This window comes from Stenella coeruleoalba (genome assembly GCF_951394435.1).
Source record: "Stenella coeruleoalba genome assembly, chromosome: 8".
NCBI lineage: Eukaryota > Metazoa > Chordata > Mammalia > Artiodactyla > Delphinidae > Stenella > Stenella coeruleoalba.
Genome location: NC_137154.1, coordinates 12,754,666 through 12,771,872, shown reverse-complemented (window position 1 = coordinate 12,771,872; position 17,207 = coordinate 12,754,666). Strand labels below are relative to the sequence as shown.

Below are 17,207 nucleotides of genomic sequence, written 5' to 3'. Positions count from 1 at the left end.
TGCATTCTCCTTAGTTCCTAAGTCACTGCTGAGTGCACTCTTTCTGACTGATGAATTTGGGGGAAGAGCCCATGTCTTAGGGTAGGAGTGCCAGCAGGAAGTTGGAATTTTCACATAGCATTATTTCTCTCTATAGTTGTGCACCACAACTACTGAGCCTGTGCTCTAGAGCCTGTGAGCCACAACTACTGAGCCCATGTGCCACAACTGCTGAAGCCCGTGCGCCTAGAGCCCGTGCTCCGCAACAAGAGAAGCCATCGCAATGAGAAGCCCGCGCACCACAACGAAGACCACTCGCCGCAACTAGATAAAGCCAGCGCACAGCAACGAAGACCCAGCGCAGCCAAAAATAAATAAGTAAATAAATTTATTTTAAAAAGATACGTTTAAAAAAAAAAGCACAATGAAAAAAAAAAAGCACAATGAGAAATGATAGGCATATTGGCTTAGATGCTGTAGCACGTAAATGCCCTGCGGGGCACTTTCTCTTAATCTAAGCAGGCAAACTTGCCCCTCTTTTCTAAAGAAAACAAATAGCTACTACTTTACAGGACTGACTGTGAGCTGCGCAGGGCCCAACACTGAACTGCCATGGCCTTTTGGCAATTACTGGATGTGGAGGCTGTGCCTGGATTGCATAGGATTCTCTCCTTTTTGCCCCTTTGATATCTTAGCAGCCAAACCGCAGCTCTCAGGAAGCTTTTCACTCTCAAAAAGCACTTAAAAAAATCTGATCATGTATTCTAGTTTTTTATTCCAAAAATATCATACTGGGGTGCTTTTAATAAACTTCTTCCAAAATTATTTGGAGCAAAAACCAAGTATTTCTAAACAACTTTCAAACAAGGCTTGCTCTCAGTGGTTTGTTTCGGGACTTGCCCTTTAAAGATATCCTTTTAGGAACAAAAAGTGGGGTTTTGGCTGGGTGATTTCTAGATACTTAAAATGTTGACTAATAGTTTTAGGGTGTAAGATGTGGAATAGAAGAAGGCCATTTGCAAACTCCTATGTAAAGAGCATGGGCAGATATTCCCTTTAAAAACACATACACAGAGCTTCCCTGGTGGCGCAGTGGTTAAGAATCCACTTGCCAATGCAGGGGACACGGGTTCAAGCCCTGGTCTGGGAGGCTCCCACATGCTGCGGAGCAACTAAGCCTGTGTGCCACAACTACTGAGCCTGTGCTCTAGAGCCCGTGAGCCACAACTACTAAGCCCACGTGCCACAACTACTGAAGCCCACGCGCCTAGAGCCCATGCTCTGCAACAAGAGAAGGCACCACAGTGAGAAGCCCGCTCACCGCAACGAAGAGGAGCCCCTGCTTGCCGCAACTAAAGAAAGCCCTCGTGCAGCAACGAAGACCCAACACAGCCAAAAATAAATAGATAAATAAATTAAAAACAAAAACAAAACCAAAAAAACCCCACACACACAATGTGTGTGGGGAGAGGTGGGCAGTATATGGGAACTCTCTGTACTATTTCCTCAATTTCTTTGTAAACCTAGAACTGTTCTCAAAATAAAGTCTATTAATTAAAAAAAAAAAGACACAGACACTGGGATTATAATAAAATGTGTTGCCATTTGGTTCTAATCTCTAGTCATCTAGGTAGTGGTGGTGGCTGAAAGAGTTTAAAAGTGATGACAAAAAACGTACTAGGAAACTTTCAATCCAATGTGAAAGGAAGCAGGTAAAGTCAAAACAGGAGGCCTGGCATGAACTGGAGTGACCCTTGTTTAACGTGACTCCTGTACGTTGACATGCAGGCTGTAGCCAGCAGATGGTGCTTGGTGCTTGCGAGGGATAGAAAATCTAAAGTATCTATTCACACAAGATTATACAGTTAACCAATCAAAGGGAACAATTTGTGGGAGAGAAAGAATTTTAATCAATGGGTTAAAAAACTCACATAACAATGCTGAACATAATATATGCAACATTGACTTCCAGGTAGTACATGAGTTGTTTTCTCTATGTGGGAACACCTCACCCTGAGCAAACCTGATATACCCCAGTCAGACTAATCATTGAACACTAGAAAGCTTTGACACAAGACTTTTAACATAGTAAACTCCCAGAATACGTTTAAAACAGAGTTTGCACTTTTAAAATTGATTTGCACATAATTTTAGAGAGAATATCTATTGGTTAAACTGAGGTATATCTGTGTTGTAGTTTCACGAGTACACACTTCAATTTCTGGTAAGGGAAGCTTTTGGATACATCACAATAAAATTTCATTTTATGAAAAAATAATTTAGTTTGTGAGGTATGCATCTTGAGAGCATGAACACAGTGTAAGCACCTGGGATGAGGACAGTGCATGATGAACACACAACACAGAATACCACAAATGAACGTAATTCCCTAGCATACAAATCCCTTCGTTACAAAATGTGTCTAACCCAAAACACAGCAAGGAAGCGCCTGTGTGACATGGCCCAGGCACCCTATGGGTAGGTGTATATGTGCAAGGATGGGTATACCACCGCAGTCGTACGGCCTCCCTTTGTGGCAGGATATCTGTTCCTGGACCAGTTTGGCTTCGTATCTGGAGCTGGCTCTTGGCTGGGGTTTGTGTTTCTCTTTGGAGAGCATGATACTGTAAATCCTGGCTTCTCTCTCTGTGCAAACAAGACATAAAAGGTGAACCACTTGATGCTGCAATTCCTGAAGTTATAGTTAGGGTTGGTGCTGGTTTCGCAGGAGTCAGTGAGAAGTATTTGCATTTCCCCTCAAATACCAAAGTAGCTGGCGTTGTTACAGGGCAGGCACCAATCAAGCATTTGTCCTAGTCCCTCTGATAGCCAAAGAAAGGTCCATGGGCAATATTTTAATTGCCCTGAGAAGTTTACGGACTGCATTTTATAAGCTGTCTAGAAACATAACGCAAAGGAAGAGAAGAGCTTACTTTACAAGCTGGGAGACTGTCCCATTTTTTAAACTCTGCTTATCTGACCTGCCACGGAATTTAAATGCCTACATCTCTGTTACAGAAACATTAAATTAGAAATTTAAAGAAAATGAAGTAAAAGTAAAGGTTTGGATGGCATTCGTCTACTACATTGTGTCCAACTGAATCCCTGGTTACATGTTACAGCCTAGCTTGCACGTTTCAGTGGTAGGATATGGTTTTAGCCACCCACAGACACCCTGCAGTGGATGCTGTATGAGGAAAGAGGACAGTCATCACTTATCAGTGTGTCAGGACAGAATCCTCTTTGATTTGACTTTATCTACATCTCTCTTTTCACTGCTCTGTTTCTGTTATATCATGGTGGTTGGACTATCTATCTTGTTACCCCTCCTAGAGGATCACGGCCTTAAGGGAGGGCTCATGTCATACAGTCTTCAAAGGGCCCCACACATAGTAGGTCTTCCGTAAAATACTGACGGGTAAATGAGAGCATCATTTTGAGACTTGCCAAGCAGCAGACTTGGGAAGACGGCAGGGACTTCACCTTGAGAGAATCATCTATTCTATACCTAGTGCACCTACAGTAATCCAGTGGTCCTCAATCTTTGCTCCACCCGGACACAGGTGAACAGCACTTTCCCGCAGACACAATCAGGGCTATTTGAAACCACAGCTCACCAGCTGTTTCTTTACTTCTTTTTCCTCCCTCTCAGGAAAGAATATGCAAGTGCAAAGGAGCAAGAGAGATGTTATTATAGGGATAAATAGGAATTCATTCTAACTTATTATTTTAAAAAAGCAAATCGTTCACAAACCTCGGTACTGAACCATCACTGTAACAGTGGATGTGAAACACCCCTCACAACTGATGGTGGCACCCTGGTTTGTTAACACCTCCTAGGGTTCAGAACCACTGCGTTCACCATCACTTTGTACCTGAAATGTTGCCATGGATTTACAAAATAACAGCTGCCTAACAAATGTTCATTGAAATGAAACTAAATTCTCCGCGGCAAGCTTTCAGCCCTGGGTGGGCTTCCTCCATCCTGCAGTACTTTGTGGGCAATGCCCCTGGCTGGTCAGGTGTTTTGTAGCCTGAGAGTGCAGACTATGTTAGATGTTCACCTCAGCAGAACAAATCCAAGGAGGTGATACTGTGTGGACTGCAGATCACCACCCCTCCAAATCACATAATACATTTGAAAAATAAATTAATTGCTGGCATATATATACATATATTAGGTGAAATACCTGCATTCTCTCTTTATTCTTAGTCAAAATCAAGGTGGTCATTTTTGATGGGCCCAGGGAGGTGCCTTTGTCTCTTCCATTTAACTAAAATAAATGAACACATTCTCACTAAATTTTCCACTTGGACAAGTGTGATTATAGAAAACACACAGAGTAATTTTTATTCATGCATGTTGATTCATTATGATACTCTAACATGAAAAGAGAGGCAGAACACAAACAAATAGTAATTTGAAGAAAAGAAGGAAACTAATACTTATTGAATGCCTACCATATGCCAGGCACGTCACACACGGTTTCACATTGAATATTCTCAACAACCTTATGTGTAGATATTATTACCCCAACATTTTAGATGCAGCAACTGAGCCCCTGAGTGGTTAAGTAACTCACGGAAAACTACATAGTGGGGATGGAATTTGAACTCAAGACAGACCCCATAGCTTGTGCTCTTGCCATTATTACACTAGACACCGAATGGCCCTCAATACTGAACAGAGATGGCTGTGCTTTGTGCGGGCTCCTCCGTGTAATGCGGTGGGACCTTATTCTATCATCCCTAACCACAGGGCAGCATTCCACACGAGGAGGGCCTCATGCACCCTATTTGGCTACTATTGTACCCAAACCTATTTTTATACATAAAAGAATCAAGGATTTTATAGCCACACTCCAAAGTACTAAAAGTTGGGTGAACTTGTCTCCTCTGTTTCCTCCTGCATCCTACTCTGTATGTGGCTTCCTGCTTACTTGTTAAAATACCCAGCAGACCCTAAGGTCCCTGAGGCAGGGATAGTGTTTTGTTCAATGTTGCACTCCCAGCATCCAGTAGACAGCCTGACGTGTAGTAGTTACACAATACAATTTGCTGAATGGATGGATGGATGGTTAAAGCAGCCAGCTCTTATGTTTTGGGTATAAAATCACAATTCACCAATATGGGATATCAGACTTCAGTGGTGTCTAATCCAAAGCAGTGTCAGTGTCCCCACCAATTTTAATGTTCCCCTGCTCCCAGTGGTACTGACAGTAAGAGTGACAGAGGGCTATTGCACTCTTCACCCTCTGAGAGAGACGTACTAATTGGAAAAATCAGAGACTCTGTGTGACAAAAAGTCAAGAATGGAACAGAATAGAGAGCCCAGAAATAAACTCATGCATATATAGTCAATTAATTTTCAACACAGGAGCCAAAAATAACCAGTGGGGGAAAAGACTGTATCCTTAATAAATGGTGCTAGGAAAACTAGATATCCACATGCGCAAAAGAATTCAACTGTACCCCGTCTTATACCATACACAAAAGTCAACCCAAAATGGATTAAAAATTTAAATGCAAGATCCCAAACTGTAAAACTTTTAGAAGAAAACATAGGGGGTAAAGTTCTTGACATTGGCAATGATTTTTTGGATTTGACATCAAAAGCAAAGACGATAAAAGCAAAAATAAACAAGTGAGACTAAAACTGAAAAGCTTCTGCACAACAAAGGAAACAATCAATAAAATGAAAAGATAACCTATCGAATGGGAGAAAATACTTGCAAACAATATAATCCAGCCTTAAAAAGGAAGGAAATCCTGCCATTTGCAACAAAACATATGCACATGGGTGGAGGGCATTATGCTAAGTGAAATGAGCCAGACAAAGACAAATGCTGCATGGTATCACTTATACGTGGAATCTAAAATAAAAATCCAAACTCATAGAAACAGAGAGTAGAACGGTGGCTGCCAGGTGCTTGGGATTGGGGAAAATAGGGAGAGGGTGGTAAAAGGATACAAACTTTCAGTTACAAAATGAATGAGGTGTGAAGGTTACCATGTATAGAATGGTGCCTATAGTTGACAGTACTGTGTTGTATAATTTAAATTTGCTAACAGAGTAGGACTTAAGAGTTCTCAGCAAAAAAAAAAAAAAAAAAAGTGAATATTTGTTTGAGGTGAAGGTTGTGTTAATTAACTAAACAGTGACAATCCTTTCTCAATGTGTGTGTATATATATATATATATATATATATATATATATCTCAAATCATCATGTTGTACACTTTAACCATACTACCAAAAAAAAGGTTTTTAATAAATTTTCCATGAGTGAGTAAAAAAACACAAAGGTCAAGCAAAAATACTACCTCATTCAACCTTGGTTTTTCATTTTTCATCATTGAAGAACTGGTATTCTCTGAATTTTTGAAAAAAGCAGGCTGCTTTTGCAGAGTAGAAGCAAACCCTGCCCCTTCCTAGAAGGATTGCAAAGAGAATATTTTTCAGTTGCTCTATTACAATTAATCAACTCATAATTGACCCAATTCACCCAAGAGTAAAACTCCCACCTCTGAAAGCGTTTTCATCTTTAGAAAGCAGGGGGTATGGTGTGGGCGTGGCAGGCAGGAAGGAGGTATCCAAGTGTCCTTAGCCTGGACCAGGCCTGAATTCTCAGCCACCTGGAATCTCTGGTCTAGTTCTAGCCACCACTTTTCCATTACCATCTCCTTCCTCTGGAAATCCAGACTTGGAAACCCAGACTTGCTATGCTAGAGTGTAGTGGAGGATTAGTGCGCTAAGCTGAAATCTGCTTAGGGATATCCAGAGGACCCATGGGAGAGTTCTGAAATCCAAATAGAAAACTTCCCCCTGCCCCATTTCCCATTCCCTTTCTGGTTTAGAGTAAACCTTAACTCTTTGTCCTGCTCCCTCTGTAGAAAACTCTAACTGGACAGTAGAAGTAGGCAACAGAGCTTTCTTACGGGGGCATCTTCTGTTAACTTTGTCTCCTGCATCAAATTACTTTTCTGATACTGTTTGTTTCGCTGTTTCCTAGACTGAAGTGGCTTCCTTTTTTTCTTCTTATACATCTTCTTCTTCTGATTCAACTATTCCAGAAAGTACAGAGAAATTAGCCATTGAGGATTCCAGTGGTACGCCCACCCACATGTAGCACTCTTTTCACACAACACTCAAGACGCAATGGCTAACCCAGTATGTGTGCCCTCACAGTGTTGAACTGTTGTTGGTTTGGAGAATCAAAAAACAGTTCAGTTACCTCATTACCAGAGACCCCTCCCCACTTAACACCGTCCAGATCCCCCTATTATAGATATACTGCCGAAGGGGCACCTATACCAATAAACAAAATCTGTGATATAAAATTTGAAAGCACATTACTTATGGCAATATTGGCAGGTACAGATAATACTGATTATTAGATGTGTGCTTAACAGATAAAGTTTGGCTGTGACCATAGGGTGGCTTCAATAATTAAGCAAATGAAGCTCAGGACTAATTTTCCAGGTACCTATGGTGTGGTGAAGCTTCTGAAGCTGCTGTAAATCCGGCTGAAGAAACTGTAGGGTCCAGTCTGATATGGCTGGTTCCTTCTGACACAGCCTTAAACTCACCCTATGATGAAATACTTCTTAATGCAACTAGGAAATCAGGTGCCCAGTGAACCACAACAAACCTTTTGCTGTTTCTAAAGCTCTTATACCATCTATGTGAAAAACAAGTCTGTCAATAGATGGGGCAGAAGAAAAATTACTTAATATATGGAAATATAAAAAAACTACCTAAGACCATGTAAACAAACATTTTTTAAAAAGTATGGCTCATTTGTGGGACTCCCCTGGTGGCGCAGTGGTTAACAATTTGCCTCCCAGTGCAGGGGACACAGGTTTGAGCCCTGGTCTGGGAAGATCCTACATGCCGTGGAACAACTCAGCCCGTGTGCCACGACTACTGTGCTCTAGAGCCCGTGAGCCACAACTACTGAGCCCGCATGCCACAACTACTGAAGCCCGTGTGCCTAGAGCCCGTGCTGTACAACGAGAAGCCACCGTAATGAGAAGCCCGCACACTGCAACGAAGAGGAGCCCCTGCTCGCCGCAACTAGAGAAAAGCCCCTGTGCAGCCAAAAATAAATAAATAAATTTATTTAAAAAAAAAAGTATGGGTCATTTTTTTTTAAATTTTGTTTATATTTTATTTATTTATTTTTGGTTGCGTTGGGTCTTTGTTGCTGCGTGTGCGCAGTCTTTCTCTAGTTGTGGCGAGCAGGGGCTACTCTTCGTTGCGGTGCGCGGGCTTCTCATTATGGTGGCTTCTCTTGTTGTACAGCACGGGCTCTAGGCAGCGGGCTTCAGTAGTTGTGGCACACGGGCTCAGTAGTTGTGGCACAGGGGCTTAGTTGCTCCCCAGCATATGGGATCTTCCCAGACCAGGGATCGAACCCGTGTCCCCTGCATTGGCAGGTAGATTCTTAACCACGGCGCCACCAGGGAAATTCTGGGTCATTTCTAACAACCTCTATCTCTTAACGTGGGTTTCACTTTTAGTTAAACTTTTTTTCCCCACTTTTAATTGATTTTGGAATAAATATGAAGTTCTCGCATGTTTCCCCCCTAGATTTAAAAAAGAAAGTTATAAAGGACAAAATGAAAGACTCCAGGGCAGGGTAACCAGTTAGGATGTTACTGCTGTATTTTCTGCAGATCTTGGGATAGTTGAAAATTCTTCCAAATTATCCAGTAGTGTCATGCTTTCTTTAGGCTGCTACTTTCTGGGTGCAAGAGTCTCTATAATCTTACCTCATCTGCTGTGTTCAGTAGGTGAACAGGGAGACCATCTGAGAAGGAGCTATCAGAACCACTGGTGCTGTTTCCAAAAGGAAAGGAAAAAGGGAAATACCTGTTATTAATGTCTAGGATGTAAAACGCCTAGCAGACCAGCAGCATGGGATTAGGACACCTAGTCTGCTATTTGCCCTCATTGTCTGTGTTTCAATTACTAAGAATTCTTGATAAGCATATCCATTCATTCATTCTGAACACCTACTGCATGCCAGGCAGTGCACAGGAAACAGAGATGAACCAAGTGGCAAAATAAACACTGGCCGGATGGGCAAAGCTGCCCTTGGCAGTGATTGTGAGAGACTGTAGGATTCTTAATGAGCGGCCCTGGAGAACAGCAGGGGACTGGGATTTGTCTGAAAGCAGGGGCTTTGTCTCCTTCATACCTGTCTAGGCACTACCAGTTCAGAGAGCAAGGATCTGACTGGGTACTCTTCAAAAATGTGTTGAATATGCAAATAGATATATTTAATAACAAAGAAGCTGTAGGTCAGAGATTAGGAGTATTACTTTTATCACCCCAATTCCCCCTTCAAAAGTTTTGGAGCACATCTAGATTGATCTAAAGTCCTCCCCACAAACTGTCCCCTCCCCTTTTCTTCAAAGGCTAGGAGGAATGAAGACACAGATAATCCACCCTTTCTTCCTTCATCATGTCCTTTGCTTCTGTGTCATTATATTTTCCCCTTTCCTGGGGTGTGGTTGGCTAGAACTGAAAGCTGCGCTCTATGACACGTCCTCCATATATAAAAAAACGTCTTGGCACAAAACTCAAATCTCCTGGGAAAAGACAGCACTTCAAACCACTCTTCTGCTCAGCACTTTCATTCTGCTCAGGCCCCCCCGCCCTCCCATCAGTGCACAATGAGGAGCCCCACAGCAAGGCAGCAGGAAGAAAGCCCTCTCTTCTCTGATCTAATTCCCAACTCCCTGTTCTCACAAGGCTTTTCCAGTCTGAGGAGGAGCCTTTGAGGCCACTAGATAATAGCCTCTGAAGTCCCTTTCGGAGGTAATAGAAAACTTTAACAAATGGGATAAAAAACATTAGATGCAGTATACCCCAGATGATGTCGAAAATCATGTACGTGCACACAGACAGAGCAAACTCACACTGGGCTTGCACACAAGTCTGCTTTTCTGTGTAACCGTGTGAATGGATAGGAGGAGCCCCATGGAGGCTGGTGCAGAGGTTGGCAGATTGGTTTCAATAACTCTTAACTAAATGCCTCAGAGTATCCCTGCTGAGCCTGTCAGAATGCAGTCAGGATGCTTCTGAGTTGGTCCCCCTGGGCCCTATATGTATGACTTGATATGCGGGGGGCATTTTGCTTTTGAGGCTGAAAGTGAAGAGGGTTTGATGCAGTGGTCCTGGAGAGTTAGGCAAAGGATTCTGGGAGAGTGGAAGAGGCGACGTGGTGAATGGGACACGCTACCTGGGCTGCTGGTCTGGTTTAAGGTTCCTAAAGAGACATTTGGGAGACTCAGCCAGCAGAACTACTTTAGGACCCAGAATCAATGTGCTACATAGAGTGGGTGGGCAAGCCATCCCCTTCCCACTTTCTACCACAGACTACAGTGCAGTCTCTAGCAGAAGGCCACCATGCCCTGACCAGAAACCTTCTGACTGGGGACAGCTGGGGCGGTAAGCTCCAGTAGCAGGTGTTCTGGCACACCTGTGAAATAACCACCCCCTACCTGGGGGCTTCCTAAAATAGCTGTGGAGACTATTAGAGTGGGCCCGAGATCCTACATACTAAATGAATTCAACAAATATTTATTGAGCTCTCCCTATGTGCCAGGTACTGTTCTAAGTAAATGAGATACAGAGATGAACAAAACAAAGATCTCTGACTTTGTGGAACGTACACCCTAGTAGGGGGAGACAGGCAATAAATAACAGACACAACAAAGACATAAGTGATATAGAATGACAAATGATACAGAAGGTGGTAAAACGCTATGGAAAAAAGCAGAGCATGTAAAGGGGTTGAGGAATGGCAGGAGGGTGAAGGCAGGGGAGCAAGCTGCAATATTAGAGTAATGAGGGTAGAGGCCACACTGAAAAAGCTGGCGCTTAAGCAAAGACTTGAAGGGGGTGAAGGAATTAGCATTGTGATTATCTGGGGGAGAGCAGTTGGAACTGCCAGTGCAAGGGCCCTGAGGTAGAGCGGGGAGGCCAGTGTAGCTGTAGCAGTGTGTGAGAGGGTGAGGGTGGAGGTCACAGAGGTAGCAGATGGCTAGATCCTATAGCCTTGTAGGCCACTGTAGGGTCCTTGACTTTGTATCTGAGTGAAGTGGTGAAGCCACTGAGGTGTTTTAAACAGAGGAATGACACGATCTGATTTACTTTAAAAGAATCACTCTCCTGGTTTTCTTTTGGCCGTGCTGGTCCCTTCCTAGTCTTATTCGCTGGCTCCTCATGGTCTCTTTAACCTCTTACAGCTATGGTACCCAGCTCAGACTCAGCCCTCTTCTCTACTCTACCTGCACTTACTCCCTTGGGATATCTGCCACACTTAAGGTTTAAATATCATCTATCCACGATGACTCTCTCCATCAGACCTCTCTACACTGAACTCCAGACTCATATATCCAACTGCTTATTCCACATCTCCATTTAGACATCTAGTAGACACCTCAAACTCAACATGCCCAACACTAGATTCCTGATCTTCATCACCCCCCTAACCTTCTCCACCCACTTCATCTTCCCCAGCTCAGTTAAAGGCAACTCCATCCAACCAATTATAGAGTCATTCTCTCTTTCTCTCATACCCGATATCCAATCCATAAGCAAATCTTAATGTGTGAAACTTCAAAATATATCTAGAATCCAACCAATTCCCACACCCCCAAACACTGCTACACCCCTAAGCACCATCACCCTTCTTCTGTATTATTGCAAGAGCCTCCTAATGAGTGTCCTGCTTAGCCCTTTCCTCTTTACAATCTCTTTTCCACATAGCAGCCCCAGTAAAACCTAAGTCAGGTCACGATACTTGTGTACTTAAAACCTTCCAAAGGCTTTCCATCTCCCTTGAAGTAAAAGACAAAGGCTTCACAATTGCCTACAAGGCCCTACACAAACCGCCTGCCCATCTCCCTAACGCCTTCTAGAGCCTAGAAGAGAGGCTGTCAAAGATCAGGCACTCAATACATAGTTGTTGAAGGAATGAAGTGCATTCAAGGGTGCCGTGATTTATTCAATATTTTGCACCTGAGGTTCAAAACCAACAAAACAACAGAGTAGGCAAGACAATTAAAAAAATATATATAGAACCCCTATGGTTTTCTTTGAAATGAAGTTTGTTACCTGGATTCAATGTCAGACAAAGAGATGTCACTCCAGCTTCCTTCTAAATCCATATCTTGTCCAAGTTCTTTGAATTTCTTATGGATCTCCTGTTGTAAGAGCTCTTTAAGCTCTGCTAGACACTGCATGAACTATGGAAGTGAAAAAAAGAACTATTTTTGATTATTCATCTAGTTATTCATCAGATATTTACTAAGTATACGCTGAAAGGCACTTTATTTATTGCTGGGGACATAAAGATGAGTAAGCTGTAACCTCTGCTACTAAGGACGTGTTAACAATAAGTTACATGAGCTGTAAGAACAGACAGCAGCATTTTTAGGGCAGAATATCAGTGAACACTGCTTTAGTCACTTTTCCCTGGCTAAAGCCAATAATACACTTCTTGAACAAGGCAAAGGTCAGATTTATTTTATTTTTTTGAGTAGGGAAAGTTAGAATGGGGTTGTTCAGAATTTGGCCTATGGCAAATCTGATTTAACAGGCCCTATGTTGAGGTCAAAGTGTCTTTTAAGTATTTTTTAATTGAACAGTTGCATCCAGAGTGGTGCATGTCATGTGTTCCCAGGGCCGACATTTCAGAGGAGGTATGAGAGACGAGTTAGAGACCATGAGTACACGCTCCCTTTTAAGAAGGCGAGTGGTGATGCAAAATAGAAATAATCTCCTGGAGCAACAAGGCTAAAGGAAGCCTTCGTTTGTATTTAGGATGGGGGCAGCCTGAGAACATCTGCAGTTGAGGGGAAGAAGAAAAGGAGAAAACTGAGGGCACAGAAAAGAGAGGAGGTAACTGAGGCAAGACCTCAGGGAGGCCACAGGGGAGGTTGGCAAGTGCTTGAAGGACAGGGATAGTTTTGGAGAAGAGAAAGGACACCTGATTTTCTGAAATAGGAGGAAGGGAAGTAAGAATTGGTGCTGCCACAGCTAAGCCTAGAAGCAGGGAGAGGTGTGCTGAAGGGAAGGTGGCACCATGGCCTCTGTTCTTGGGGAAGTATGAGGTCTTATTGTTTGCTGAGACTGCAGGCTGGGGGCTTTCTTATTTTCTTTGATTAGAAAAACTTCAGAAAAATATTAAGAGGAAAATAAAGATTGCCTGTAATCCCACTGGGCTGACTTCGGACCCACGTGAAAACGATCACAGTAACATCACCATATTTCTTGAAACCTCATTTTTACCTTGGTTCTGTCAGGATCACAGAAATCCAGAAGGGTGTCACAGACATGATAACCCAGGGATTTTAGATCCTCAAGGGTAAAGTGAGTGTCTCTTTTATTGCCTGCGGAAAAAATTCGTAACACTTCTTATTAAATCTTAATGAGCAAATGCAAATCTCATTTAGGAATATCTCGTTAGAAACACCACCTATGATTCTAGAATATTACGCTTCTGGACAGGGTCTCTCTCCTTCTAGTTTTAGTTTGATTCAGGAGAATCTCTGACAATGAACAAGTTTACAATCATGATGGCTACAGTTACTGAGGCTTTACTCTGTGGTAGGCACTATGTCGAGTGCTTTACATGCACTGCCTCGTTAAGTAGTGCCTGTAATGCAGGTACTATTATTATTGCCAGTAAACGGAAATTCAAACCCAGACCTGCCTGATTTCCAGGGCCTGAGCAACAACTATGCTATACTGCCCCATCAGGCATTACGTTTCACACTCATATTTTGGGTTCTCAAATTTAACATTAAGGCACAGACAAGAAAATCTTCTAGGTCAATTATTTCCCCAACATTCAAGGAGATTTCATCTCCCCAGTGCTTTGCTTGGCGTCCCCTTGCCATGCCGGCTTATGATATACAAAAGAGAGCTTACCCAGGGTGGACCCACCAAAGGTAGACTCCATGGTATAGCTGTTTAGGATCCCCATCCGCCACATCACGACTCGTCCTGTTCCTTCTTTGCACTTTTGGACTTTAAAATTACAACTATGGAAAGAGACCTAAAGAGAAATCCAAGCCCTCTGTTAATTATAAATTGGCAAACGTTAAGATGTCTAAATTCACTAATATGAATTAAAAAAATGGTTCCCTTGGGTTCTATATGTTACTTCCTAACGTATGTTCCATAACATACTAATTCTAAGAGATGTTACTAGATGTAACAGAGGAAAAAAATGAGTTCTGTTGGTCAGGGAGAAGGTTTAACAAGACCAAACAGGCCTCCTCTGTGGGACTTCTCAGAGCATTTAATATGTTGTTGTGAACGCTGACCCTCCAAACGGGAGAGAGTATATTCTGATTTTCATTGCTCATGAACGCTTCCTTTCCTTCGCCACCTTCCCCAGGGACATTTTGCAGGACTAGGGTTCCTTGAGGGCCTGTTTGGGAATGCTGGCTTACTTTAGCATTCAAGGCACTAGCCAGCCTTTCTAAGGTTTATTTTCTACCCCTCCCCAACTTGAACCCTTGGGTCTAGCTGCATTTGCCCTCTTTCTATGAGCTGTGTGTGCCCCGCCCCTACAGCCTCTGCCTAGAGCTCTTCTGCTGCTCATCACTAACGCTTCTGGCTTGGAGTTCAATATCCTCCACTGTCTTTCATGACCGCCCCAATTCTCTTTCCTCACTTGGAGTCTGTAAACATATACTTTGCAACTATCCCAACCTATCCTGTCCTGCTGAAAATGCTTTAGAGTTGGAAGGCGTCTCACTACCAGCGATTTCTGAATTGTGCTCTCTGAAATCCAGAGGTTCTACCGAGGAGCCCCAGGGCGCTCCTGCTGCAAGAACTGAGGAGGACACAGGACGGCAGGGTACTGAGCCCTCCCTCCGCCCACTTCAACTAGCGCAGCGCTGCTTTTCATTGTTTTAAACGCTAGGTTCCGGATGGGATTTCATGTGAAGAAAAGAGATCCCTGGAAAAAACAGGAAGATTGAAAAAAGAAAAGGAAAAAGAAAGGAAAGAAGGGAGGGAGGGATAAAGGGCAGAAGGAAAAAAGGCTTCCTTTTTCTTTCTTCTTTGTTTTTACAGATAAGAGTAGCAGAGACAAAATATTTGTCCTATATCTTTATGTGAGAAAATTTACACTGTCATTTAAATACTTTTCTGAATCCAGCCTAATTTCTTCTTTCCAATGACAGTTACATTTTGTGAATTTATTTATGATGTTGAAAACCAGCTTCTAAATCAATGCAGATACAACTGTCACAGAGCTGTTACTCAGCCAACTATTAAAGGCTTTTAAGTTGTTTTTATTAGCCCTTTAATATCTTGCAGTTATTTGTGATCTTGTATTACATAAACGTTTCTGTGGAGACTCATATAATATTAGCATTTTGCTGTTAGCAATATTAGCATTTGTCCTTCAGTCCCTTCTTCCACTGCCAAACACAGGATGAAAGATGATAGAGAATTCTACCACTAACAGTTTGAACCTGTGCCTAGAGCAATTAAAAAAATCATCTTTATTGAGATACAATTCACATACCATAAAATTCACACATTTAAAGCACACAATTCAGTGATTTAAAGACATTCACAGAGTTGTGTGACCATTACCACAACCTAAGTTTAGAACATTTTCATCACCCCGAAAAGAAACCCAGTACCCCTCATTAGCAGTCACTCCCCATGCTATCCTCCCCACATCAGCCCTAGGCAATCATTAACCCACTTTCTGTCTCTATAGATTTGCCTCTTCTGAACATTTCATAGAATGGAATCATATACGTGGCTTTTTGTGTCTAGCTTCTTTCACTTAGTGTAATGTTTTCAAGGTTCATCCGTGTCCTAGCATACCAGTACTTAATTCTTCTTGCTGCCAAGTAACATTCCATCGTGTGGATACACTACATTTTACTTATCTTTTCATCGGACACAGAGTAATTCTTAAAGCCACACGTTTCTAAATTCTTGAAGTCCAGGTAGCTGGGATTTACCCAAGATAATGGAGAGATAAAAGTGGCAAATCAAACACTGCATATAGGAAGCAATGAGTTATCCTTCTCCCTTAGTCAATGGACAGAAAATTACCTTACATGCTTACCTTATCCGGAGCATTTTTGCTTAACATTAAAGGAAAGACTCGCTCGTGAAGCCAGAACTTGTGATCATTGTTATTACAGCCGTACAGGAAGATATTACTCTTACGGCTGTGGCCGTGGATATCACAATACAAGAGAACCTCCCTTTCTTCAAGAAGTCTGTTGGGGGTGGGGGAGGCAAACAAAGAACTCAATGGATATACAGGGCATGAGCATGATCAAGGATCCTTTGGAGTCTCTTCCTTAAGGATGTCTGTTGATACTTTCCCCCCTAAGAAAATTTCAGCCCCTAATGACCTTCAAAGGACCCTATGCCCAACCTCAGCCCCTGCTGGAAACATGTCACCAGCACTCCTTGCCTCTGCCAGCCAGAGGAACTTGATGGAAAAGGGGATGTGGAAAGGGGAGATGGGTAGGCCTTGCATAAGCTGACAAGAAAGAGGAGAAAATCTACTAAAGGAAAGCCCACTCTGGTGCAGAACTGTGGAAAGAGAGAGAGAGGTAGAGAGGGGAAAGAACCAAAGAAAGCCTTGGTTTCTGACATTCCAGGGCTAGTTCCTTTAAGACTCAGCTCTTCTTTGTTTCCTGATTACCAGGACACCTCCAAACACCTTCTCCATGATGACGGTGGTGGTAACAATAATGCCCCACATTTACAATGTGCAGGGTACTGTGCTAAACAGATTACATGGATTATCTCATTGAATCCTCACAGTAACCACCCAGCACAGGTATTATCATCCCCATTCTACAGATAAGAAAGCTGAAGCACAGAGAGGTTAAATCACTTCCATGGTCACAGAACCAGCCAGTAGTAAAACCAGGTCTCAAACCCAGGCCTGCCTGACTCCAATATATGCTCTTAGCCATTTTGCCTACCAACCCAACACAACTCTCAGCCATTCACACAGATATGGTGAGAAGGTGCGTGCGTTCACATATTCGTATCTGCTGCAGTTGCATGCCCAGCGAAATGGAAGCTCCTTTAAGGCGGGTGCTATTCTATCATAGGCTTCAACTGCTTTTATATACGCTTGGAAAATGCAGATTGATTTATTATTCTTTTTTTTTAAAAAAATAAATTTATTTATTTATTTTTGGCTGCATTGGGTC

The 17,207-nt window shown here is 42.6% G+C and overlaps 1 protein-coding gene across 4 annotated transcripts in view; it reads right to left on the bottom strand.

Moving 5' to 3' along the window:
• Positions 1-1,882: 1,882 nt before the first annotated feature.
• The window catches only part of AGBL2 (AGBL carboxypeptidase 2), a 43,224-nt gene continuing 27,899 nt past the window's right edge, over positions 1,883-17,207 (bottom strand). For 2 of the 4 annotated variants that reach the window (XM_079930902.1, XM_079930903.1), the window contains 9 exons: positions 16,097-16,253; positions 13,927-14,053; positions 13,285-13,385; positions 12,109-12,239; positions 8,754-8,820; positions 6,918-7,043; positions 6,303-6,410; positions 4,170-4,253; positions 1,883-2,625 (listed from right to left, as the gene is read on the bottom strand). In XM_079930902.1, the coding sequence (XP_079787028.1) occupies positions 2,452-2,625; positions 4,170-4,253; positions 6,303-6,410; positions 6,918-7,043; positions 8,754-8,820; positions 12,109-12,239; positions 13,285-13,385; positions 13,927-14,053; positions 16,097-16,253 (1,075 nt within the window). In that variant the 3' untranslated portion in view covers positions 1,883-2,451. The remainder of the gene's footprint in view (positions 2,626-4,169; positions 4,254-6,302; positions 6,411-6,917; positions 7,044-8,753; positions 8,821-12,108; positions 12,240-13,284; positions 13,386-13,926; positions 14,054-16,096; positions 16,254-17,207) is intronic. The other 2 variants (XM_079930904.1, XM_079930905.1) reach the window with 2 other exon arrangements.